This window comes from Scylla paramamosain, chromosome 14 (assembly GCF_035594125.1).
Source record: "Scylla paramamosain isolate STU-SP2022 chromosome 14, ASM3559412v1, whole genome shotgun sequence".
Lineage (NCBI taxonomy): Eukaryota > Metazoa > Arthropoda > Malacostraca > Decapoda > Portunidae > Scylla > Scylla paramamosain.
The window spans coordinates 21,954,122-21,980,123 of NC_087164.1; the positions used below are offsets into that span (position 1 = coordinate 21,954,122).

The window sequence follows — 26,002 nt, forward strand, 5'->3', positions numbered from 1 at the left end:
CAAAACTGTGTTCACCATTTTAGTGACATGGCTTATGCATCACCAAAGGCTTTTCCTGTCATGGATTCTGTATCATCAAAAGCTTCTTTGTCACGGATTCTGTATCATCAAAGGTTCTTCTCGTCACCTACATTAAAAGAAGCTTTAGGGTGTTCAGTAGGCAGGGTATATGTTAACAGGACATGGAGAAATGTAATCGGTAATGAAAAGATTTTCACAATACTATCTGAACATTGGTTGTGTGGAGAGAGAGAGAGAGAGAGAGAGAGAATCATAAGAAAAATAAATAAATAAGGGAAACTGCAAGATACCTTCATATGACACCCTGCATGAAACATACCTAAACCAACCTATATTCATGAAACATACACAGTTATAATAAGTAATATTTTGAACTTTTAAGATAAATATATGCAATAACAAATCAATTCAATGCTATTTTTGACTCAGATTTATATTTATGAAATAAATGTACTAAAAGGATGTAAAAGAACCGACGCGTTCTTTTCGTCAGAATATAAACATTGGCCAAGTTGCGCGGGAACGAGAGGTAGGTGAAATATCCCGGCTGTGTGCCCCTTGTATTGTTATGAACACTCTTCTCTCACTACTGGAGTAATTCATCATACACGTAAGTTTTTTATGGACATCGTCTCGCCTAAGTTTCAGTTATTATAAGTTTGGTTAAGGGGGTGATAAGGAGCCATAGGCTGTTTTATATGTGTATGTCTGTGGATGTGAAATACCTTGTTGAGGGACAGTAGTAGTCTGGCTAAGCATGCTCACCTGAACCCTCATTGTGGGAGTAATTAATATGAGATTTTTTCCTGCGACATCTCCCTCCTCTGGTGGTAAGACTGGGGGAGCACAGGCAGTGTTTGTTATTGCGTTCTCGTAAAACGAAAGACAGTGTACTGAATAATAATAAAGAAAAAAAAAACAGTAGATGTTAGAAAACTTGTTCATAGATCGTGTTCCCTGAGAATCACTGTGGTGACAAACTCAAATACAGCTTTTCTTGCACCATTGCCCATTAAATACGGACAGTTTCATTGAAAGTAGTTGAAATCACTGCAAATTTGCATACTGTTTTAACCAACAAATTTCTGGGCTGTGCATATACGTTTTTTTTTTTTTTTTTTTTTTTATGTTTCAGTTAAGTAATGCTCCTTCCCCACACCTGAATGGCCAGCACACACCAGTCCTTGAATATTGCTGAATATAATGAGCTATGTATAACTTGCAAAGTAAAATTTTGGAGACAAATGAAAAGTAAAAACATTCAATTAACTTTATAAATATAAACTTTATAAAACTCTACAAAAAGTGCAATAGAAAGTCCATTTTATTTAATATGTAGGTATATGTTCCCAAGTTAGAAAGTATTACTATAAAAATTTTGGATATTATGTTATAACTTAGGAGCACCATAGTGTAGTGATCTGCATTACATTATTAAAGAAATAAAGAAAACAGCAAATTAATTCAGAAATGGTTTAAAGTGTAGCTCTGTCAGTGCCTTATTGTTGCTCTAGTGCATTACAGGGAGGGAGGGAGAGAGAGAGAGAGAGAGAGAGAGAGAGAGAGAGAGAGAGAGAGAGAGAGAGAGAGAGAGAGAGAGAGAGAGAGAGAGAGAGAGAGAAAGAGAGAGAGAGAATTGATGTATTGGAGATTTAGTATCATATATCATGCTTATTCTTACCTCTTCTTATTGACATTTTGAGTTTGTTTTTATTGATGAGACTTTCTGTAGATGCTGTAGTCTTTCCAGTGTCACTAATGCAATAAAAAAAATTGTTTTCAATCACCATGTTAATTATTTCACTGTACAAGTGAGCTGTCCTAGGGGCTCATTTTTCCCAGGAGCTTATGGGTCATTAGACAGCAGGCTGCCTTAATGCAGAAAGACATGACAGCCAGAGCAATCAAAGTTTATGTCTGCTGTAACATATGTGGAAGTAACCCCAGCCAACTTAAATTAATGGACTTCGTGCTTGGGTTTGATTATTATTCTTGTGTCCGCAGGAAGCCAGAATGAAGATCACCATTCCTGAAATCTCGTGGCACAACAGAGATCCGGTGTTTTCTCTCGACATTCAGCCAAACCCCCAGGATGGCATGTACCGGCTGGCCACCTCTGGCTCAGACACACACGTTGTGGTGGGTGATGTTGCCAGTTATGTCAGTTGCAATGGCTGGCACTTTATGGTCACATTTAGCAAGCATATCATCTTGTTCCATACTGATCATTGTACAGTTAATCCAGTGCATGTCTTCATTTTCACATGATCATTATGGACTAAGACATGAAAGTTAACTATTCATATTTAAATGTTCAGAAATTAGTGATTTGCTGGTGAACTGACAACAAATGTGTTTTCAGATTTGGCAGCTCCGTGTGTTGGACAACGGTGGAGTGAGTGTGGAGGTGCTCAGTGACCTCACGCGACACAACCGGGCAGTTAATGTTGTCAGGTTTTCACCAGAAGGAGATTATTTGGCTTCAGCTGATGATGGTAAAGTTACTGTGAAGAATCTCGCACTTGCATCAATTGTAAACACCAAAAGATGAGATTTGTAGTATAATGAACTGTGTCTTACATACCCTGTCTCTTTATTTCTTCCATTATGCTGCTTCAATAAAGGAGATGCCTACACACTGCTTCTCTTGGTAACATCAGCTGGAGGAGAATATGCAACTTGCTCTTGGTATTTCATCTATGATCTGCCCCTTCATATTAATTGTGTTGCAGAATCTCACATGACACTGGCATATTTTACCATTTTTTGCCTGTAACTTTAGATATAAACTACATAGGCATTGATGTTTTTATACATACAATGATACTCTTTCTATTCATATGGGTATATATATTAATTTTGTTTATTATTTGATGTATGTGTTGTAATCCTTGTATTCTTTGTCAGTGTTGTGTTACAATTGTTGTAACTTTTTTTTGAAGAGTTAGGTATCTAGATATCATTAAGTCATGGCATTACTTGTTGACAAACTACAGTATTTTCTCCTTGCATCACCAGAGGCTGCAATAATACTCTGGAAGAAAGAAGATTCATCTGACATGTTCATGGAAGAATCTGAAAAAGAGAACAAAGAGCATTGGACTATTTGGAAAATGCTGCGTGGCCACTTGGAGGACGTGTACGACCTGTGCTGGTCTCCGTGCTCACAGTTCCTTCTCACAGGAGCTGTGGATAACACTGCAATACTCTGGGATGTTACTAAAGGTAGGATTCTCTTAGCTTTCATTGTTTTTCTATTTTGTTTTATCTTATTTATTTATTTATTTATTTATTTATTTACTTATTTATTTATTTATTTTTATTCCTGCAGATTATCTTTTATTTGGAAAATTATCTGGCTCCTGGCACATCATGAAAGAGAATATCTAATCTAAGTTGCCAAAATGTTTAACAATTTGAATGTTTTACTTGAATATCCCTTTCCTTCATATCTCTTACAGGTGATTCTGTAATACTTCTACATTTCACAGATCTCTTCCTTGAACCCTCCAAATATTTAAGCCTTATTCTTTAGCTTATTTTCTCTTTTTTTTTCTTTTTCTACTCCTAGAACTATTTCACAGTGCTATTGGTACCCTCATCTATCTTGTATTAAAGTCTAACCTATACCTCCTTTAAACCCATTCATTCTTAGCTTCCTTTTGCATATATATTTGTAAAATTCAGCCATCAGTCTCTAAAGTTCCCTTACTTTTTCTACTTTCCATTTCATTCTGTACAGGGCATCATCTGCAAAATAGGCTTGCTACCACAGCCCACAACTCTGTTCAACCTTAACATTGCACCAACATTTCCCTTGTTGGCTTTTTACTTCTTTGTAGTCATTCATCAATGTATATGCCAGGCTGACAGGACTTAACCTCAAGGCTGCAAGCCTTCAAGCCTCAGTTTTGGTAATTTTTGCAGCTTACCTTATACTCTCCATCTCAAAACAACAACACAACTGATTTACCTGGTTTGCACTCCATTTTACTGTTGCTGTTTCCTGGTACTGACATGAGCAAAGAAGTATTAAGTATTTGATAGCATATTATTAAGAGATGGATATCTTTTCAGGTAAAAGCATCAACATATTAGGTGACCACAAAGGATTTGTTCAGGGTGTGGCGTGGGACCCTCTTGGCCAGTATGCTGCCACTTTGTGTTCTGACAGGTGAGTCTCTTAATTTGTGATCCTGAATAGTATAATATGAAGACATTTTATTGATAGCTCATTGTACTTATGTTAATACAGTAAAAGACTTGTGAGGGTAGTTTTTGAAGTGAATATACAGTAAACCTAACTAAAGATCATTTCAAATGTTAAAGGTAAACTGTATGCATTGCAGTGTGGCTGCTGCCTAATTGTGCAGCTGAGAGTACCTGGGTTCAGTGAACCTTATTGGTTAAAAAAACAGAGGTTTTAGGTATTCCAAGGGAATTATGGAGAAAGAGATTTGTCTGAAGGCAAAAATAAAAATGTGTGAGAGAATTATTGTTTCATTTGGTTGTCAGGCATGGAATTTCAGTGTATGGGCATGGAATTGAATTGGGATGATGGAAATGGAGTGCTTGCAAACAGTGGCAGAGTGGGAAATGATAGAATAGGCAGTTTGAACCTAAAGTTTGTAAAGATGCTGCTTCAGTTAGACCCAAGTGAATTCTGACTCCATCTCATATCATAACTATGGCTCCAGCATGAGGATGAAACTTTCTCAGAAGAGCCTTCCCTGGAAATAAAGTAGACTGCCAGTTAGATGATGCTCCCACACACAAGCCTCCTTCCTGTGCTAGTGTGTGTATGAGAGATCACTCATTCGTGGAGTTGTTGAAATTATATGACGAGGCAAAAATCATGATGTGCCATTTACACACACATAACCACATATGTAGGAAGCAGATATCTAGTCACAGAATAGGCAAGTGATTTGAGTCCACTGTTAAATTATGTATGTTAACAATCAATCAAGTTATTCACTATTGACATCCCCCATTAAAGAGGGGTAGCTGAGATAAGATGTCTACATGTCTTGTCTCATCATAGGAATTACATTCCTTTCAGACAACTTTTTTCAAAGCATAGGAAATACAGTTGCAGTGTTCTTTCAATCTGGAAGGAGTGAGTACAACCAAGTTGCATTTGCTGTACTGCATTATGACGTGCAGTCTTAAGAGGCATTGTTTATATCTTGTCCATATTGTATACCTGAACATTCTTAGTGCTTAAATCATTCTGGTTTACATCTTTGCAGGTGCTGCAGAATATACAGTATTGGAACCAAGAAAATCGCCTTTAAAATGTACAAAGCAACCTTGCCCTTAGTAAATGAGGAGGATGTGATTACTGAGAAAGTAAGGATTGTGTGCTTTTGTCTTAGTCATTAATGTGAAAACATACTATTGAAAGTCATCATGGATCTCATTATTCACTCAGAATAGTCTGTAATAAGTATTTAATGCATATCTATTTACCATTATCTACTATTTCCAACCTTTAGACTTGTGCATTTGTCAGACTGTAAAATAGACAGTTTGAATTTTATGGCCAGTTATGTAAGTAAATAACAATTTTTTGTTCATATATTTTCCTCTATTTTATTTTAATTTATTTTTTTCTAATTGATTATTTCATATTGTATGTAATTATTTATTTATTTTATTTTATGTTATTTTACTTCCTTTTTTTTTTCAGATAACAAAGCTATTCTATGATGACACCCTTAAGTCCTTCTGTCGCCGCCTGAGCTTCTCCCCAGATGGAGAGGTGCTCCTTACTCCCTCAGGGATTGTGGAAGAAGAGAGTGGCAAAATCACAAATGTTACCTACGTGTTCTCTCGTCACAACCTTTCAAAGTAAGGTCTTTGTTGTATTCATGCTCTTCATCTGAAACATTCTAGCACATTTATTTATATACTTTTTTATTGTTATTATTCTTAAGACTTTTCTGGGAGCCTCCACTCAGAATGGGTTTTTAGGATAAAATTACTCTTATTTTGGTCATATTTTCTTTAATACATGACCCATAATTATAAAGAAAAAAAACATAACAAATGCCTATCCTCCTTTGCAATGGCATTGTTGTCCAAGTCAGTGATATTTTAGCTTAGCTGGGAGTAGAGATAGGATAACAGTATATCAACTGCTCTTCAAGCATTGTGTATGTGTGCTGTGCTGGATACAGCACTGGGTACACCTTATGTGCCTGCAGTGCCATCTTGACTTGCCCATCTGCTCCTCACTGCTCTCCCCACATCTCAAAAGAAATAACTTTCCATTGTCCCCTAAAAGTTCCATTAGTGTGATTTCACATCTTTAAAAGTAGACAAAACTGGCTTGTGTTTACACTTAGCTATGCATCAAGACTTATGCTGTGAGAAATCTATGTTGAGTGAAGGATGAACTTTTTTGGTGTTCATTTTCTGTAAAGTTTCTTCAAGGCAGTAACTTTTTATTTATTGCTCTGTATGATATGACAGTGGGACCATGGAAGGGTGTACAAGGTGCTGTGACAGTGTCACCACATGAATCAAGATATTCTGACATTTTCTGCAAAGGTTTCAGTATTGACTTCATATTTCTTCCAGAAATAATTATGCTTCTTTGAAGTGTCAAAGTTCATTGTTTGATATAAAATTTTTCCAACAGACCTGTCCTGTACCTTCCTACCAAAGACAAATACACAGTAGCTGTCAGATTCTGCCCGGTGTTATATGAGCTGAAGCCTCTACCTCGAGAAGAAGGGTCATTACAGGAAAATGTAAGTTGTGGATTTGGAAGGAAAGAAACTATTTAGTTAAATATGGATTTTTATGGAGGGGAGCTATCAGCTAAAAAGATAGTAAAACATTTTTTAAGATAAGAGATTTGAAAAACTGAAAATTATGTGGAATTTGTCATTTCATGAAGTTTGAGAAATCATGATATACTCTGATATTCTTAAGGTGGTTTTCGACTTCACATGATGGGATCCAGTACATTACTCTTATGTGTTTATCATGTCTTGCAACTTGTGACATGTGCCTTTTGTGTTCATGAAATCTCCTGTATGGGCAATGATTATTTTCTTCAGATATCAGGCATTTGTGAGGTGAAAGAGTCATGTAGAATATATAAAGGGTGTATAGAGTTTGCCTTTCCTTAGACAAACAAGTACATATCTTGTGTCTGTACAGATCCAGGCTGGTTTATGGCAGTGATGACGGGGATTTCGTTGAAGCTGGAGTTCCTACTGGGAGTGGGGAATAGTAATGAAAAATTTATTTACATATTCAGTTCCCTATATTTGTATGTTACATATGTGTTAGAAAAGAACAGACTTTGGAACAGAATTTGGAATTAGATGAGATATATAGTATATATATAAGACCACATGAACATTGCACACAATGGTCTTGTGTACTGACAGAAAACCCTTGTTGATGGAGCCTCTGAACTTATGAAATCATTAACTGCACACCTTCTCCCCACTAGTAGCTTCATTGTTCAAGACTCCACTTAATCTCAACTTTATTCTGTTCATCTTACCTAGTGTAAGAATTAATTGGTGTCTTTGCTCTTTCATTCCTTTCACTGGTAAATTCTAAAACTGCATGTTTCTGTTTTTCCTCACACCTGGCACCTAAGCTGTTTCATGAAAGCATTATCAAGACACTGCTAGCACTGAATTGGTTTATTAATTTGCAATGACTAGACTGGAGTTTTTTTCCCATTTGTATATATATGTATCTCAGCAGGAAACTTTTTTCTCCTGCAGTGAAGTCCAGTTGTGTAGATAATTTTTTTTCATTTATTTTTTAAGTGCCATTGATAGAAGTAATTTGCATAAGTCACATAAATTTATGGATGCATTTCACCATTATCTAAAAGGCTAATTTCCAACTCTTCCAGGATGAGCCCCTTGAGCCATGGCAGGAGTACTCCAATCTCTTTCACCTGCCGTACAGGATGATATTTGCAGTCGCCACTCAGAATGCTGTCCTCCTCTATGACACTCAACAGCCTGTCCCATTTGGCAGACTTTCCAACATTCACTATACTCATCTTAGTGACCTGTCCTTGGTAAGTCCTCTCTCTCTCTCTCTCTCTCTCTCTCTCTCTCTCCTCTCTCTCTCTCTCTCCTCTCTCTCTCTCTCTCATCTCTCTCTCTCTCTCTCTCTCTCTCTCTCTCTCTCTCTCTCTCTCTCTCTCTCTCTCTCTCTCTCTCTCTCTCTCTCTCTCTCTCTCTCTCTCTCTCTCTCTCTCTCTCTCTCTCTCTCTCTCTCTCTCTCTCTCTCTCTCTCTCTCTCTCTCTCTCTCTCTCATGTGGTTATATTTACTTTTTGGATAAGTTACCAATCTTTTTTTCATGCTATCATCATCGAAGTGATTGTTCATATGCTGCAATTCTTGCAGGTCCTCAGATGGGCGCATATTAGTGATGTCTTCAACAGATGGGTACTGTTCTCTAGTATCTTTTGCCGAAGGTGAGCTTGGCACTCCTTATGTTGGAAAAAGAAATAACACATCCAACTGTGAAAAAGAGAAGGAGGCTGACTCTAGTAAAGCAGAAGACAGTGCAACCACAGAGGATGTAGAGATGGAGGAAGAAAGCAAAACACCTCCCAGTAACAAACCAGAGAATGCAAAATCTTCTATTAGTACCTCAGACAAGTCACCTGAGTACAAAAATGGAGAGTCTAAGAAGTCTTCCAGTTGTACATTAGACAAGACATCTAAGAAGAGTAAAGAGAGTAAAGCAAATTCTAGTATCACTCCAGAAGAATCATCTACTGAACAAAAGGATGGAGAGAACAAAAAGAGCATAACAAGTTCCAAGACCACACCAGAGGAATCATCTATTGAACAAAAGGATGAAGGGAGCAAAGAAAGCGTAACAGTTTCCAAGAGCATGCCAGAAGAATCATCTTCAGTACAAAAAGATGGAGAGAGTGGAAAGGCTCCCACTAGCACATCAGTAGAAAGCACCCCTGAACAAGCACCCAAGAAGCAGATGACTGTAAGAAGAGCAGGAGACAGGTGAGAAAAGTTGCTAAAATGTAAGAAGAGCAGGAGACAGGTGAGCAAAATTATTAAAAACCTTGGTCATTCAAAAACAGAAAAATGCTGTTGTGAGCTGTATCATTTATTAAGTGCTATCCATTCATAACATGGTTTACATGATAAGAAGAGTTCATCTTGATATTTAGGTGTTATACAGATGGCTTGTCTTATTCACATTTATCTTTCAGCTCAAAATCTACAAAGAGAATAGCCTTGATCACTCTCTCTGGTCCCTCCCACAAGACTGATGAGAACACTCCAGTTACCAAAGCAGAACCATTGCCTTCATCTACCAGTCCAGCAAAGATTCAGGTCAGGCTTCTCTCTCTCTCTCTCTCTCTCTCTCTCTCTCTCTCTCTCTCTCTCTCTCTCTCTCTCTCTCTCTCTCTCTCTCTCTCTCTCTCTCTCTCTCTCTCTCTCTCTCTCTCTCTCTCTCTCTCTCTCTCTCTCTCTCTCTCTCTCTCTCTCTCTCTCTCTCTCTCTCTCTCTCTCTCTCTCTCTCTCTCTCTCTCTCTCTCTCTCTCTCTCTCTCTCTCTCCAGATTAAAGGTTTATGAATTATTCAGTCACTTCCAAGATTTTAAATTACACATTTAATATTTAATATTTGAATATGTATCCATCTTTTCTGGTGTGCATCTTGAAAAATTTTTATTTAATGTCTATGTGAGTGTCTAACTTTCCCCATATACCTTGGAAAACAATCCAAGATGTTAGGTGTCTGTCCGATTGCATGAGTGTCTAACTTGCCCCATAAATCTTGGTTGACAGGACAAGATATCAAACTCTTTTTTCCAAGGACACGAAAGTGTCCCACTTATCCAATATCCAAGATATTCAGCTCCAACTTAAATGGGGTTTAATGTAAATGATTGTTGTTGAAAAGTAGTAAGATTTAAAAACTATTTGTTTATCAAAAGTGCTTGGCTAAGAACTGTGGAGCAGAGTAGGCCTGGTTAGCAGATGTCCTGTTAAGTTGTCTTTCTTGCCTTTTAAAACTGCACATTCTCATAGCACTGCTGTCTGTTATTTCCCACAAGATCTGTTATGCAGCATCCATTATCACAAGGGAAAATTTCCTGAGGTTAATAGCCTTCTTTGGCTAAACAGCATTTTCTTCAGTATGATTTGTATGATCTTAATGCAAAAAGAATAAACTTTTCAATTTTGTACTCTTTTCTCACTCAATTTGTCATGTTATATGAATTTTTTTTTCTCTCTGTCTCTCTCTCTCCTCTACAAACCTGGAACAAATTATACCTAAATGCATAATTTTCATTATATGCTGGTATGAAAAAAATATAGAAAAGTTCTTGGAATCAGTTAATTTGTAGTCATGAAAACACATTCAGTTGTTGTGTTATTATTTTAAGCTTTATAAGAATTAAGTCAAAATTATTCCCTTTTTCTTTCAGGAAGAAGCAGCAGATGTTGATGAGGAAGTGAAGAAAAGATTTGAAGGAGAATCTGTAACACCCACTAAAGTTTCAAAGGTTCCTTCTCCATCCAAGACCCCATCAGGCAAAACACCTCGCCGAGTTCCCCTCATTACCCTTTCCAGTCCCAAGGGGAAGAAGAGTAGTAATGAATGTAGATGAAGACCATAGTGACAGGTACTGCTAGTCTCTCATGAAGTCTTGAAGAAAATTTTTGCTTTTGCTTTCAATGAAGGTATCACTTGATATTTGCCTTTACTTTTTGTATGTACATAGGCCATTGAAAACTATTTACCAATTTATTTGGTTCTTTGAAAAGTACATAACCTTTACACTTTTTTTCACATTTGTTTATGATTGTAAAGCCTCAGCATCAACTTCAGTCACAATGACTTTTTTCCACCCTTGCCTTTGTGTGGCATACTGGGGACAAGAGATTATGCTCCTGGCAGTTACATTGTCATTATTTAAAGGAACTGAAATAGCTTTACATGATTGTGTTTGCAGTAATGTCATATTGTCAGTTCATATATAATTTTTATAACAAATTATTTATTTATTTTAAAACTAATATAAAGATAAATGTTATCATTTATCTCCTTGCTCTGGGAGTAGGAAGAAGTCAGTGTAACTGGGTTTGATGCATTTACCAAGCATAACAAATCAACTATGGTATGCATATTTACAAAGATATTTTTCCCTGAATTTTTACTACTTCAGTTCTGTGCAAATATTGCTGGTTTGTGAAGTTCCAGTGGATTTAGAAAAAAAATATATGCAGTTTTTTTTTTATTTATTTGTTTATTTATTTATTTATTTATTATTATTATTATTTTTTTTTTTTTTTTTATTGTGGGGGGCAGGGGGGATTTGGGCAATGGACATCATACTTTACTATTGAAGGTTTTGTATAGTCTTTTTAGACTGGGTGATGTCTTCTAGAAAAGAGGATTGGAGTTTTTACATTATTCTGTGCCTTCCTCTATTCTTACTCTTCTATATGCTATCCCAGGGTGATGCTGGGCTGGGGACCCAATCACCCTTGTCCATTTTTCCTGTTCTCCAAGTGGTGATGGGGAATCACAGATAGAGCTTTGATTTGCTTCCCAGAGGCAGCTGAATGCCTGTGGCTGAGTGTTGACTGGCACTGAATTTACCTCAACTGTCAATAAGTCCAGTTGTGAGGAGCACTTGGAGCTGTCTTGGATGGTGTGGTACTTCTGTCTCAGGGTTGCTGGGTATGTTTTGTGTCTGAGGATCCCACTATACATTAATCCCCAGGGCATCTTTTTAGAAATGTGGGTAATGGACAAATCCTTGGCACTCTAATCATGGTGGATCTGGATGTTGGATTTTGTAGTGTGAGATGAAAGCTTGTATGAAATTTGCTACCTTTGTTTCTGGAACATTAGAATGTCCCAGTCCAAGCAGCCACTTAGCACTGGTTGTTGCTAATATAACCATGGCACAAGATGCCTGTCATCTAGGCTTGCTGTGGTCACAGTCACCCTAATGTATTCCCAGCTTTTTCTCTTTCAAGGTGTTTGGCTGCTCTCCTTTTGAAACAGTGGCTGCTTGTTAGTTGCATTAAGTTGGTCTGAAATTTTTAAGAAATTTGTTTGTAATACATGAAAAGTTAATTTATAATGAATCTGATGTACAGTTTTTTTTCTATGGAGCTATATTGGAATGGTATACTTAGTATGTAATAATAATTTTTCATAAGCTGTACTTTTGGCACTAATTTTAACCATGAAAAATATTTAGTCACAAAAACCATGCAATCATTTTCACTACAGACTAATTTTTCATACTGGTGGCTGTTTCCCACACATGCTGGGTAGCACCAAAGAAAAAACAGGATGCACTGCCTCATTTTTAAAATAGTACATGAAAAAATAGTTTTTACGAAATTTGTCAAAACAAAAATTTTCCTTAAAGTTTTACACATAGATTCCCCTTTAATGCAGATTTACATGTCTTACCTCTTTTTTTTTTTTTTTTTTTTTTTTTTTTTTTTTTTTTTTTTTTTGTGTGTGTGTTTTCATATTTTTTTATTGTTCTATTTACAACAGTCTATTATACATCATTTACAGTTACAGTAACTGGAAGAAGTTCCACACTGGTCTAGCATTGCTTTGTTCATTTCTTTCTCCATTGTTGTTGTTACATGTCAGGCAGCAGCCTCATTTCTAAGTATACCAGTTTGATGAACCAGTGCACTGTTAAATGGTATGTACAACTGGTAGCTATGTTATTGTCAAGACTTGTTACCTGTTTTATTTAGACTTTTAAAACTTGCAATATCTACAAGTAATCTGTTGATTCTATAATCCTGTAGTAACTTATAGAGGGACTGAAAAACTGAGTCTTTAACCAAAGTTGCATTGATGAGGTTAAGACAAATATTAGTTACTGGTATGAGATAAGTATTTTTGAATGTGAGCAAAAGAGGTTCCTCTGTTCCATTGTGCTCCCTACAGATATTATCGTAAAGAGAAACAAAGAAAACCATGCATGAGGATAAAAAAAAATAATTACACATGGCCACCCCAATCCTTTTGTACATGTTGCTACTGCTTATTCAACTGGTAAAAATTGTTGTACAGAGCTTCATTTTCATTGTTATTTCATTTATGGGCTACCTTTCACTACGCAATGTCTCTAACTTTTTTTAATATTAAGCTTTTTCCAGTCTTCTTGCCTGAAGTATAAGAAAATACTATGATTGGAAGGTGATGCAGCATGTGCACACTCCTCCCAGTGAACTGGACCTATCACAGAATGCTTGGGTGGAATGGTGGCTGCCATTTTATGTCAACAGCAACAGAGAAGAAAGTGAAATGTACAAGTGTATATTTCCAGAATTGTCTTTTTCCAGAGAGAGTAATTTTGCACAAGGTATTATCTCTTGTTCCAGTGCTTTAAAGTATTTATGAATCAGGAATGTTAAATTAAAAAGGTAACTTTTAAGAAAGTCTTACTTTTGTATATTAATTAAATACTTCACAAAAGTAATATCATTGTTTACCCTCTCATCATTAACATTTTTAACCATTAATATTGTTAGTTATTACATGAAAAGATATCATGGAATTGGAAAGAGTTATTTGACTCTAATGCAAACTTTTACATATTGTAATATGAACATTAAACAAAGTTTTAATAACTGATGCCTCATGGGTAAATCACAAAGCATAGTCTGGTGTTGATTTTGTGTTAACATTTAATGTAATAATTTTCATAGGAAATCTGAATTGCCCTCACTTTCTGTACCCAAAACTTTTAACAGTATGGCTGCCCTTAAATGAAATATATAGTAATGCAATGCTTATGGTATTGAAATCATCATCATAACTAATTATTATCTATTATAGGGCTCTATCCTTTGTCAGCCTCATTAACAAACATAGCAAATTGATGAAGTGAGAAATGGATGTTTGAACAAATTTTAGAAGCATTAGTTGATTTAGTATAGCAATGAGTATTACAATGGTTTGGGCATGTAGAGAGAATGGATGAATAGATGTTGAATAAGATAACTAGATCTAATGAGAGAAGTATAAGGTTAAAAGGAAGACCTCAAACAGGATGAAGGGATGCAGTGAAAAGAACATTGGATTGAAGAGGGATGTTTTTGGGACAAATAGAAATGGTATCTTATGATAGGGATGACTGAAGAGCAATTGTGAATGCATAAACATGGATGATAATATAATTGTGAATGTGAGTGCATCTTGTCTTGGTTATTCCCTTTGGCATTTCATACAGCTAGAATCAAAGTAAATGAACTGATATTACATATTGCACTAGAAAGTTGGGCTGTGAGGAAAATATACTAACCATCAGTGACATTACAAATTAATTTTTATTTTTGGTGCTCTTAAGAGCTTAGAGTATTAAATGAAGTTATGTGCTGAAATTTAGTTTTTCCAATATCCTCTGCAGTACTTCCATGTTTGGTCAAACAGGCTGGTGTGAAGTGACTCTGAGAGGAAGTGTTTATTGAAAAATGAATAAATTATCCTAGATGTAAACCACAGGAAATTGCTCATTACTAAGATGTCATATTTATAGCCACATCGGTGATGGATTTCAGTGGCCATATTCTGCCATCTTAATTGAGATAACCAGTAATATATGATTTATAGGATGTGTTTATCTTAGTGGTCTAACAAAATTCTATAGTTATGGAGAAACAATGGTGTCTATAAAATTACCCACATTTTAATTTGAAATTATATTTTTCCAACTAAAGGTATCATATGAGTAAGTGTACTTCTTGTCAACCTGAATGACTTACTTTCAATTAAATTCATTGTAAGCTGAACTTAAAACGTGAGCTAGGACATCTACTTATAGATTGTTTTCTAATTAATATATGTGTTCCATTTCACAAGCTGATACTGTTTAAGTACATGATCAAGAGAATGGATTTTATAGGATTTAACCATCATTGTATTTAATAAAGGCCGTAACCTAGAATGACTGAGAACAAAAAAAAAAAATAAATAAATAAATAAAATAATAATACTAATAAAAACAATAATAATAATAATAATAATAATAATAATAATAATAATAATAATAATAATAATAATAATAATAATAATAATAGTAAAAACTGGCTACTTCAGAAACCATTGTGTTACGTATGAACGGTGGAAGTCACTACACATCAAGACAGGATGTGATATGATACTAGGTGAAAGATTTCTCAGTTATAATAGCTATTTATTACAAGAGAGAACATGAAACCTCTATTTAAGCAAGAGAAAAAATATAAAATTAACCTTAAATCATGGCGAATACCATTGCCCAAAGTGAACAAGGTGGCTGCGTCCCGTTGGAAGTGGTTTTTGAGGAGGAATCAAAATTCCCGCCACCGTAAACAGCTGGAGGAACGTCAACACAAAACAACAGTGGATTCCCCGCAGCAAATGGCGGGGAATGTGTGCCGTTTTTTCACTAAAATTAAAGAGTTAATAATCTGGAGCTGGAGTTACCTGTGGGCCCTGTGGTTCTTGTTGGTCCTGTCCGTGGTGTACTACCTGCGAGGGCCGCTTAAGATCACGGACAACATCGGAATGGGTGAGTCCAGTGCCAGACCTGCCGTGCTGCCTGGTGAGAGGGCATTTTTCACCTTGCCCGACAGTGCTGGGTTTGTGAGCATGTGTGGCCTGTGTGTGTGTTGCTTGGTGCCTTTGGAGGTAACTAATAGAGGCTGTGCCATCTGGCGTGTGGTATGAAGGGATGGGATGCACGCCACGCGCCCCGCTGCCATGGTGACCCAGCAGGTGTGCGCGTGTATATGTGTGTGTGTGTGTGTGTGTAGCGAGTGTACTGGCCTTGCATTTTGCTATGAGCAGAGGGACATGACATGTTTCCCTTGATGCTGTGTGTAGGATACGCGTCAGGTCATGTCATTATGTAGCAGGTCAGCAGCACGAGGTGTTTGGGTGGCTGGGATCAAGGAAGATGTTAGGTGCTTAATCACTATCGGTTTGGTAATTCATGTACAACAGAAAACAAAACCAGTGTCAAATAGATAGTCTGTAGCAAAGCAAGTAGCGTGTCTTTTTTTTTTTCAGTTTAGTACTTATGATGGTTTTTATTTACAACTGCTCTATACATTGTAAGTGATGTATGTACATAAACGCATCGTTTCCCTTTATCTTGTGTTGGGCATATTGAAAGATATTTGGCAAAACCATAGTTTTGACACGGACATATATATACTGAGATTGTCTTGATTCATTCTTTCCTCTGTATTGAGTGAATTTAGGATGAATGTGAAATGGGATATATGTGAAAGAGGACAAGGAGGGAGGGGAAAACTAGGTGATTGGGTTGTTATTTTGATATGCTAATTTATTTTCATATGCGTTTAGAATAGAAGTGAAATGGCATCACATAGTGTATTTATATATATTTTTTTAAATTATGATTGTCAGTCACTGTTTCTGCTTTCACAATAATGAGGTTGAAATTTGGGATAAAAGTGTATTACTATTCAGTGCAAAAGAATCAATTACTCAGACAGAAAAATATTTGGTGAAATTTCTAAAATTTTCTCTGTGAAAAGAATTTAATAAAAAGGTTTAATTGAAGAGGCAGAGTTTATGAAGCATGTCCATTTCTTGCCAGGAACATCAGATTCATGTAGACTGTTATTTTGCTTCAATGTATTTTATGCTGCATTGCTATATATCTCGTTACATGTACCTCGTGAACTCTAAATTCTGTCTGAGTTTTAGTGTGAGAGTTACAACTTTGTCTGACATCAGAAAATAGCTCTTTGTTACCAAAAACTTTTTATAAAGTAAGAAATAACAATGATTGGTCATTGAATTGTGAAATATTACACTTTGTGCACTTATGATGAACATCACAACTATTCCTTATGTGAATAACTTCAGTTGAAATAGTATGTGCTGTATTTTAGGGCTAGTAATGATTAGCAAGGTACAGTATCAATGAGAAAAGCAGTAATTCAGTGGTAGCATTAATTTCAATGATTTGTTAAATCTACTCAAGATTCATCAAGATAAAAGACTTTACATTAATGATGAGGCCATATCCATTTCAGCTGAGTAATATATGGATAAATTTGTGAAGTGTATTGCAAAACATGAAAATTTAATGTTGATGATATGTAAAAAGGGCTTTTGCATAATGAAGCGGTAGATATGAGGCTTCTTAATCAACCATTTGTCCAGCAGCTACTAAGCCTGTCACTAAGAACTCCTTTCCTGCTTGCATACTCTTACATGTACACACACAAACACACAGTTGTCACAGTATATCATGGGGCTGTTCCCAAGTGGAGAAGTGCATTTAATGAATCTTAACTCATGTACTAGTATAAGTATGTGGAAAATTAATGAGTTAATGATAATTATGTAACTTTTTGTGTTGATACATAGAAGGAGCCTTTTCTCTTACTGTATTTACTAATGGTATAAGATATTTGCATCACTTAAAATTAGTTAAAAAGCTTGATATAGTGATCAAAGAAACAGAATAAACTTTAAAGAATGTTGTAAGATATAAATCTTTTAAGGAAACTTATCAATCTTTGTAGCAGGGAGTCCCATCTCTTTTCAGCTCCCTTTTGTCTTTACCTTTTTTTTTTTTTCTATGCAGTGCATTAAATTTTCTTCATAAAATATTGATGTGCAGTGCATGCCAAAAGTTACTGAAGTCAGCAAAAATATCAAAATCTTGAGAACACTGTGGACATATGGAGAATACTAATAACAGCAAAAATTTGATAAAGCTCAGGCAAAATTGAGAAATATATTTTTGATTGAACTGCTAGAAGCAAATACAATAATAGATTGTTTCCTTACATTATACTGCTGCCCAGATAGCAGATATAACACAGGGCCATAATCAATCACCACTGTGACTGTCAGCCAGCTACTTTTAATTTTTCCAGAAGTATAATTATGCTGCTTCAGGATATATGATGGCCCATCTTGATCAAGCAGGACTCAACTTACGGCTTCTGCTACCTGTAACCCACATTCACTGGATTATGTTGGCCACACCATTGTAAAATATAGATTTCCTAAAACACAGAAATGTCAATCTAGGCACAGCAGACAAATATTTCAAGGCACAAGACTTGAGTATTACCAGTGGTCAAAGCAAACCCTGACCAAATTGATATTTTCTACTGGTTGAAGGCATGCACAGACATAAACAGTGCATATATTATTTAAGAAATCATACAAGTTAGAAAAAAAATATTTTTGAAAATATTTTCACTGAGCAGTTACATTTGTAAGTATTTCACACACACTGGTGTAATATTATATTTACTGTTTGTTTATCTAGACTGCTGTAGCTATGAAGTGAATATGAAAGTCTAGATAATAATCATGATATTAGTAATGACAGTGTTGATAGTAATAATTATATATCGAGACAAGTACTAAAATCAATACACTATAATTTTACTACTTGTCAGGTAGCGTATCGAGTAACAGCCTAATTTTTGTGCTGCTTTCACATTGTTCCCTGTTATGATAGATAAGACTCGTTCAACTACATACCCACATCAATAAACACAAAAATTCAGTCTTATCCAGATTTCTTATGCATCCCTCGTGATGAACGTACTATGGATGGAAGCAGAAGTCCTCCTTGCCGTTATTGAAGCCTTGGCAGTCATGCTAGTTACGTGGTTGTATTGCATTTGTTATGAACGTTGCTATTATTTCTCCAGTTCTTTATTTGCCGCGGTGTTCTTTGGTATTGGTCTCTTCCTTATGATCGTATGAAATAAAACCGTATTTTTTTTCGAGCACTAAGCTGAAGTTTAAATACTTGGAACCGTATCATCAAACGTTTCAAAGTCCTATCTCGACAACATTTAAAAGGCTCGAAGTTATTTTTACGATTTCAAGGATATTTTCATGCTTTCAGTGATAGTTTGCGAAGGGTTATGTATCATTAATGGGTTTATCTGTGATATTTTGAAATATTCCTGACCTTAGTAAGAGTCATATGTAAGCGTTTGAGGATACGGGCGAGGTGTCTGCTGATTAATTCTGTCTCTCATGTGACGTGGCATCATTCCAGCATTCCACGGCACCTCTCAGTAGCACACACACACACACACACACACACACACACTTCGTAATGTTTGTGTTGCTGCGTCATGTGCAAGATCATACCAACTTTGCTCCGTGGCCTTGCGTGGTATCTTACTCCAGCCTCTTGTTTCTGAGTTTGATTCCACAACTTCATGCAACTGGAGCAATGTTTGAAAAGATACAGAAGTTGTATCTATCTATCTGTCTGTCTATCTATCTATCTATCTATCTATCTATCTATCTATCTATCTATCTATCTATCTATCTATATATATATATATATATATATATATATATATATATATATATATATATATATATATATATATATATATATATATATATATATATATATATATATATATATATATATGACGTGAAGATATATTCAAACCGTTATAAAAGAAGGGTTGAAGTATAAACGAAGTAATGCGTAAGCGAAACCTGCTATAGCAGTACTGGTAGAATATTCGCGTTCATTTTGTATATAAGTCTATGAGTACAATGAAGGCGTAGACGTGGAGAGTGGCGAGTCGTGTTGGGATAAGAGCTGTTACAAAGACATGAGTGGTGCGGCGATTAGAGTAGCGAGGCCCGGGACGCGTGTGGCGGAGGGAGGCGCGTGTGGGGGTGAGAGAGGGCCGCAATCAATAGCAAGAGGGATGCTGCGCCAGCCTCCCTCGCTCGCCTAGGATGCCAGCTCTCGCCCACCTGGTCACACCCTCTTTACGCCGGGCACCCCTTGTTAATTCTTCACCACCACAGTACTGGTCGAGCTGCTCCCTCTCTCCTGTTCTCTTAAATAATACGTCCTCCCTTTCCTCTCTCTCTGACAGCATAACCGAACAGCTCTTTAACTGGCGGTGTTGTGTGCCTGCGCTCACTCATGACTCCTCCATATATAGCATCGGGTCTGGCTTTTATTTTGCCGTGTTTATATTTCGTGTGCGGGTACGAAGTCTTGTAAAACGCACGGGCGTCACTCACTGTTGCCGTATGATGGACGTGTTACTGTGCTGCTGCGACGCTTGAATGTTCTCTTTTTTTGAAGGGGGAGGCTGGGGGAGCAAATCTCGGCAGCCGTCATCGCTAAGAGAGGCAGTGCGAGCTTCTGTACCCCAGGCCCCCCCACGTCCCTCCCCATCCTGCCTCACCGTCTGTCACCCAGCGCCACAACAAAACTTGGCTCCCGCGTTTTCTCAGTGCCGCGGCCCAAGCCCCTGTCCGGTGTCTCTGCCTCCATCGCCTGGCCGTGTGTCGTTCATACTCCGTCGCTACCTCACGTCCTCGAGGTCACTGCTACCCGGTGTGTTGACCCAGCTTGACCTCACTTGCCGGCTTCTATTCGTGTTGGGTCTTGCTGGCGTAAATGGACTGATATGTTATGGAGGTTGGCCAGAGGGGAAGCATCAAAGCCCGCTGCATTATAAGGAAGTGCCGTGCCCAGTGTTGTGTTGATATAGCCAGGCCTGCCATAACCTGGGCTGTAAACTGTATTGACCTGGCGTGAGTGTGTCCATGTGCAAACCATTATTCGCGGTGCCGAGGACTCATCTGATTGCTGGCCCCTGCTCTCCGCGCCTCCCCCCTAGCGGAGCCCAGACATGCTCGACTGTAAGTGTCTTAGCTCATTGTGCATGCCATCACTGATCACCACCCTCCACCCACGCCCGCCACCCCTCCCCCATCTCTCTCTCTCTCTCTCTCTCTCTCTCTCTCTCTCTCTCTCTCTCTCTCTCTCTCTCTCTCTCTCTCTCTCTCTCTCTCTCTCTCAAGTTAAATAAATCGATAAATGTAAATGCCCTCAAATACACATGTGTGTGTGTGTGTGTAGAGAGAGAGAGAGAGAGAGAGAGAGAGAGAGAGAGAGAGAGAGAGAGAGAGAGAGAGAGAGAGAGAGTATTGCACGTTTCCGTGTGGTCTTGAACCATAAGCTCTCAACTCCTACAGTGAGCTATCGACGGATGATGATGTGCACGAGGCAATTTCGTAAGCCGCAACTGACCTTGTGCGTAACAGTTTGCGTATCCTTTCGTGGTCGTTGTTAACGTGTAGTGTGTATTTGTGTGTGTGTGTGTGTGTGTGTGTGTGTGTGTGTGTGTGTGTGTGTGTGTGTTAATCCGTCACGGTGACGCCAGTGTCGTGGGCCTGGGAACACCTGTTGTAATTTGGCCTGCCGTGCCCGTGGAGTGCGGCCTCCAGCACCACCTCCAGGCGAGTCCCATAATAGATGGTGCATTGTACAGTGGAGGGCTGCCAGCGTATTGGCGGCTCTCCATTCTCCGGGGTGAACACGTGCCTATTATCACTAGAGGAAGACTCATAACTTGTATGATTTTTCTCTTATCTCGCTTGCTGCTGGCTTTCAGCTGTTTGGCCTCCGTGTGTATCACGTATTTAAAGTATGTTTTGAGTGGCGCTGTGCCATCAGAGGTGGAGGCGGACCTGCCGCCCGTCAGCTCCACCAACGCACCAGAGCGGCTGATCTGTGCGGCGCTGTCCCAAACGCTCGTCACATCAGACTAAGTCACTGTCGACAGTATTAAGCAGAAACTGTAATGTTGGTACTAACTTACTTCATTTAATTTTACTTCGCTTCTCACCGCCTTCATAACAACTCTGACGTGTGTGTGTGTGTGTGTGTGTGTGTGTGTGTGTGTGTGTGTGTGTGTGTGTGTGTGTACACACACACACACACACACACACACACACACACACACACACACACACACACACACACACACACACACGTCAGAGTTGTTATGAAGGCGGGGGGAGAGAGAGAGAGAGAGAGAGAGAGAGAGAGAGAGAGAGAGAGAGAGAGAGAGAGAGAGAGAGAGAGAGAGAGAGATTTACCTCTTTACATGTAAATGGAATTGGCCAAGGGAACAAAACATCATCAGAAGCTAACTCAGTCGCATCTCATCCACCCCCACCCACTCACAAAAAAAAAAAGCTATTACTTTTTAGAGAAAGGCGACTCCATTCTAGAGCTGTCTTGATAAGTTATTTTTTAAGGAGTGGGAAGGTAGATGCAAAGCGTCCCAGAGTATCAGTAGTATGGCAAAGATAAAGGTGAGGGGAAGTAGAAAGGTTTGTGTACCGAGGCAACAGGTGAAGGTAGACAGTTATATAGACCAGTAAACATGAAAATAACGGTAGAATATAGCAATACATGTCACAGCGGCGGAATGTGAGAGAGATAAGACAGACAGTAGAAAAGCTTTTTACTTCACGCAGTATGAAATGGGTGCAGGTGTTGGGCCGCACACTTGTGGTGCATTACTCCCCACAGGGGCGGATCAGGGGCCTGTGTGGAGTCAGCTGGTAGGGTTACAAGTATCGGTGGTAGCGACTCTGAACAGCCCATTTCATGGAAGCTGTTCTAGAGAGACGAGATGTTAGATTTATGATTTTTTTTCAGTTTTTCAGAGGGGACAGTTCAATGCCTTTGATTTTTTTTCCCCCTTATTACGTGTTGAGGAGTCTAACCAAGGACAAAACAAAACAAGGGAAAGAAGAAAAAAAACCATGCCGCTACTCCCCTTCAAAAAATAGAATTAAAATAAATAAATAAATAAATAAATGAATAAATGATAATTATAGGAGCCTTCAAAAAGCTGGCCAGTTTAGTTTTAGTTTGATAAGTTGTGTGGAAAGTTATGTTAGGCAGATAAGTGAAAAAATTGAGGTTTTGAAGTACATAAGGTTCACCCTACTTCACTCACAAATTATGCAAAGCTAGGCGATCAGTGGCTTCTTTGTAAATATTCACATTCCTGCTGAATCATTTGTCTGGTAAATGACATCCTGGCTAGAGTCATGAGCAGATAAGTGGATAGGAGGAAGTATTTGACTGAGGAAGTATTTCATAGTGGTAGAAAGTGGGTGGTAGGAGAAATCCTTGTAGAACACCAATGTTAATATGTTTAGGAGAATATTGATCGTCTATCACTGCAGCAGTAAGGAAACCTGCGGCGAGGGTACATAAATAGATGGATAGAAACTGTAAGAAGGAAGTTTGAAACAATTATGCCTAAATATCAAAGGCTTTAGACATGACTAAAGCAACAAGGGTTTTATCTTATCAGTCCCTAGGAGATGGTGGCCAAGATTTAGCAAGGAAAGGCAAGAATAATTCATATTAAAATTCCACACTTGATAGACTCAAAACCTTCAGGAAGACAAAGTCAAAGCTATAGGTCGGTAGTCTGAGGGACTGGAACGGTTGCCCTTCTTAGGAACAGCTCGAATACAGAGTAGCTTCCAGCAAGAAGTAGAGATGGATGTTGATAGACAGAGAAAGGAAAGGCTGGCGAGATAGGGGCGAGCACGGAAGCAGTTATGAAGAGTAATACAAGGATAGATTTATTCACGAACAGGGATGAAGGGAAGTCAGAAGAAGCATTATCACAGAATTTTAATGAGGATGGTACAGTAAAAGATAGAAATAAGAAAGGGACGAGACTAAAATTAAACAGCGTAAATTTTCAGCAAAGCTCTACGCGAAAACTTGTCTGAGAAGTAGAAGGCGTGACGGCGGTGCGTCGATGTGAAACTGAAGAGAGAAAATTAAGAAACTTTGTCAGGGCTATTTTTAGCTTGGTACTAAAAGACACTGGGGAAATTAGATCTGGTAAGATTTTTTTTTTCATTTTTTTTTTTTATAGAGAGAGAGAGAGAGAGAGAGAGAGAGAGAGAGAGAGAGAGAGAGAGAGAGAGAGAGAGAGAGAGAGGTATGGAAGACATATGTTTCAGGGCTAAGTTTTTTGTGTGGGTGAGCCGCCTGTCTGTCTTGGACGAGAGCAAACTGAGTTGAACCAAGGTCTACAAGATTTTTAGAATAGGGTAAAATCTGCGTAAAATGCCTGCGGATGTAATAGGCATATGAAGAGCAAGATTAAGTACATAGGTCTTCTTGCTTGGTAGGGGCGTTATGCCAGAAGCACCTCAGCCTTAGTCGGAGTTAGAGGAGAGATGCATAACACGAATATTTAGTAAAAGTGACAGTGAAGTTTGGCAATGGTGATGGAAATTTTGATGACAGCGTGAGCACAACAAATTATATCGGTGTGTGTGTGTGTGTGTGTGTTCACTTATTTCACCTTCACTCTCTGTCTCTCATGTAGTGCGGACCAATCCCGCAAGAGTACGCGTATTGAACGCACTAACGTTATGAGCCATGAGTGATAGGTTTCATTAAAGCTTCAGCTGAGTACAAACAATCAAGGGCGTTCCATGTGTCAAAATGATGCAGTGGTCACCGGTGTGTAGTGCTGAGTGGTGGTGTGTGTACCGGCGTGGCTACTTGTTACTAACCACCGGCATTGGAAACACTGACTGACAGACTTACAGTTGCTTGCAGTGACATTTCTTTCATGGGGGCAGGAAACTGTCAGTGACTGGCGCACCTGGGAACCCCGGGAGAGAGAGAGTCCGTATCTTCAGTAGATGTAAACATGTTAGTAGTAGGGAAAGAGCGGACGTGAAGGCTGTTTTGTCAAGAGGTCTTAGCGATGGGTTGGGAGCAGACGTGTTGGGCGGGGTGACAGGAGGGTTCGTTGTCCAGTGAAGCACCCGCGAGGCACCCGCCCCACGCCTCCTCCCCTCACTGGTTCACTCCCATAGTTCATAGTTTTATTGACCACAGCATCATGTACATAGTGATAATTATTTAACAATATTAATTTATGGGTCCAACCTAATTGAGTACCATATAATTCTTATTCATTTCAGAGAAAAAGATAACAGGTCACCAATGACAACCAATATAACAAAGACTAAATACCAAAATATACCAAATTATAACTAATTACCCACGCAGTTCACCTCATCGTCTCTAGCATCATATTCAACAACAATTTTGCCCGCACCTGCCCTATTTTGAAAAGCCTCTAACTGAGATTGCACAGATTTTCAAGAGTGTTTATACGGTCTAGTGACAGATTTCCAAGATTTCTACATTATTAACCGGAGAAACATTCTTGAAAACCCGGCAAATCATCTCTGGCCGTTTAAAATAGTCGTGTTGAGAGAGCAAAGCGTTTCTGAATACGGGTCTCCTTTGTGTACGTAACTCTTGAGATAGAAACACGCGTATCAACACCCCACTCCACTCTGGACGTAATCATGCCACTCTTGAAGGGCTGGGTACAGGGGTGGCACGTGCTGGAAGTCTCAGATACGTCATGTGGCCTCATCTCACGGATTGGAGAAGCGTGATTAGTGATTAGAGAATTGCTTGCGTGGCACCTCAGCAGCTAAGGTCATATGTTGCTGAATTATAAACCTGCATAATGTAGTAATGTTAAAATGAAAGGTAAAAAGTAACGAAATTAAGATGATACTTAAAATTTAAAAGCTTGTAGAGGAAGATTGTCTTGCTTGTGACTGGAAAGTTAACGAAATGTATGTTCGTAGCTACACAGGCGACAGAAAATGAGCAGGCCCCGATTTACGGATTGAAGAAGCGGAAGCGTACTAGAATTGTGATGGTTGCTGGGTAATTTGTAAAGGGAAGTTGTTTGTCTTCTCTCTAGTAGGTGCTTGGAAAAATTAACGAAATGCATATGCGACAAAATTGTTGTGGCCTCAACTCACGGACTGGAGACGTGAGAATTGTAGGGTTGCTGGGAAGTTGCCTTCTGCTCGATTTTTTTTATTTTTTTATTTTTTATTTTTTAAGACAATCAACGAAACATATAAACGTAGGTAACAGAAAATCAGCAGTATTCTGTCACGTGATGGTTGTAGGCCACGCGACCCATCACCGGTGTGTGGCAATAACTAATCTGGCAGTAACATGGCGGTGTAGGGACTGAGGTTCGGGGGACCTGATAAGATTGTTGTGGCAAGCCCAGAGACGCGGGTCGTAAATCAGCCCGTTGTCAATGTGTACTGTTA

At 38.3% G+C, this 26,002-nt stretch overlaps 2 protein-coding genes across 3 annotated transcripts in view; both read left to right on the plus strand.

Annotated features, from left to right (window-relative positions):
- The first annotated feature begins 533 nt into the window (after positions 1-533).
- LOC135107027 (chromatin assembly factor 1 subunit B-like) lies at positions 534-14,418 on the plus strand. The gene is made up of 12 exons (XM_064016597.1): positions 534-631; positions 2,026-2,160; positions 2,384-2,516; positions 3,040-3,246; positions 4,099-4,195; positions 5,274-5,373; positions 5,714-5,874; positions 6,668-6,779; positions 7,910-8,078; positions 8,413-9,037; positions 9,250-9,373; positions 10,476-14,418. Exons 2-12 carry the CDS (start codon positions 2,035-2,037, stop codon positions 10,656-10,658), a joined length of 2,037 nt encoding a protein of 678 aa, XP_063872667.1. The 5' UTR covers positions 534-631; positions 2,026-2,034; the 3' UTR covers positions 10,659-14,418.
- Positions 14,419-15,232: 814 nt separating this feature from the next.
- The window catches only part of LOC135107026 (protein ST7 homolog), a 31,496-nt gene continuing 20,726 nt past the window's right edge, over positions 15,233-26,002 (plus strand). The window contains exon 1 of one of the 2 annotated variants that reach the window (XM_064016591.1): positions 15,233-15,587. In XM_064016591.1, the coding sequence (XP_063872661.1) occupies positions 15,248-15,587 (340 nt within the window). In that variant the 5' untranslated portion in view covers positions 15,233-15,247. Of the gene's footprint in view, positions 15,588-20,255; positions 20,714-26,002 lie in introns of those variants that run through there. The other variant, XM_064016596.1, reaches the window with a different exon arrangement.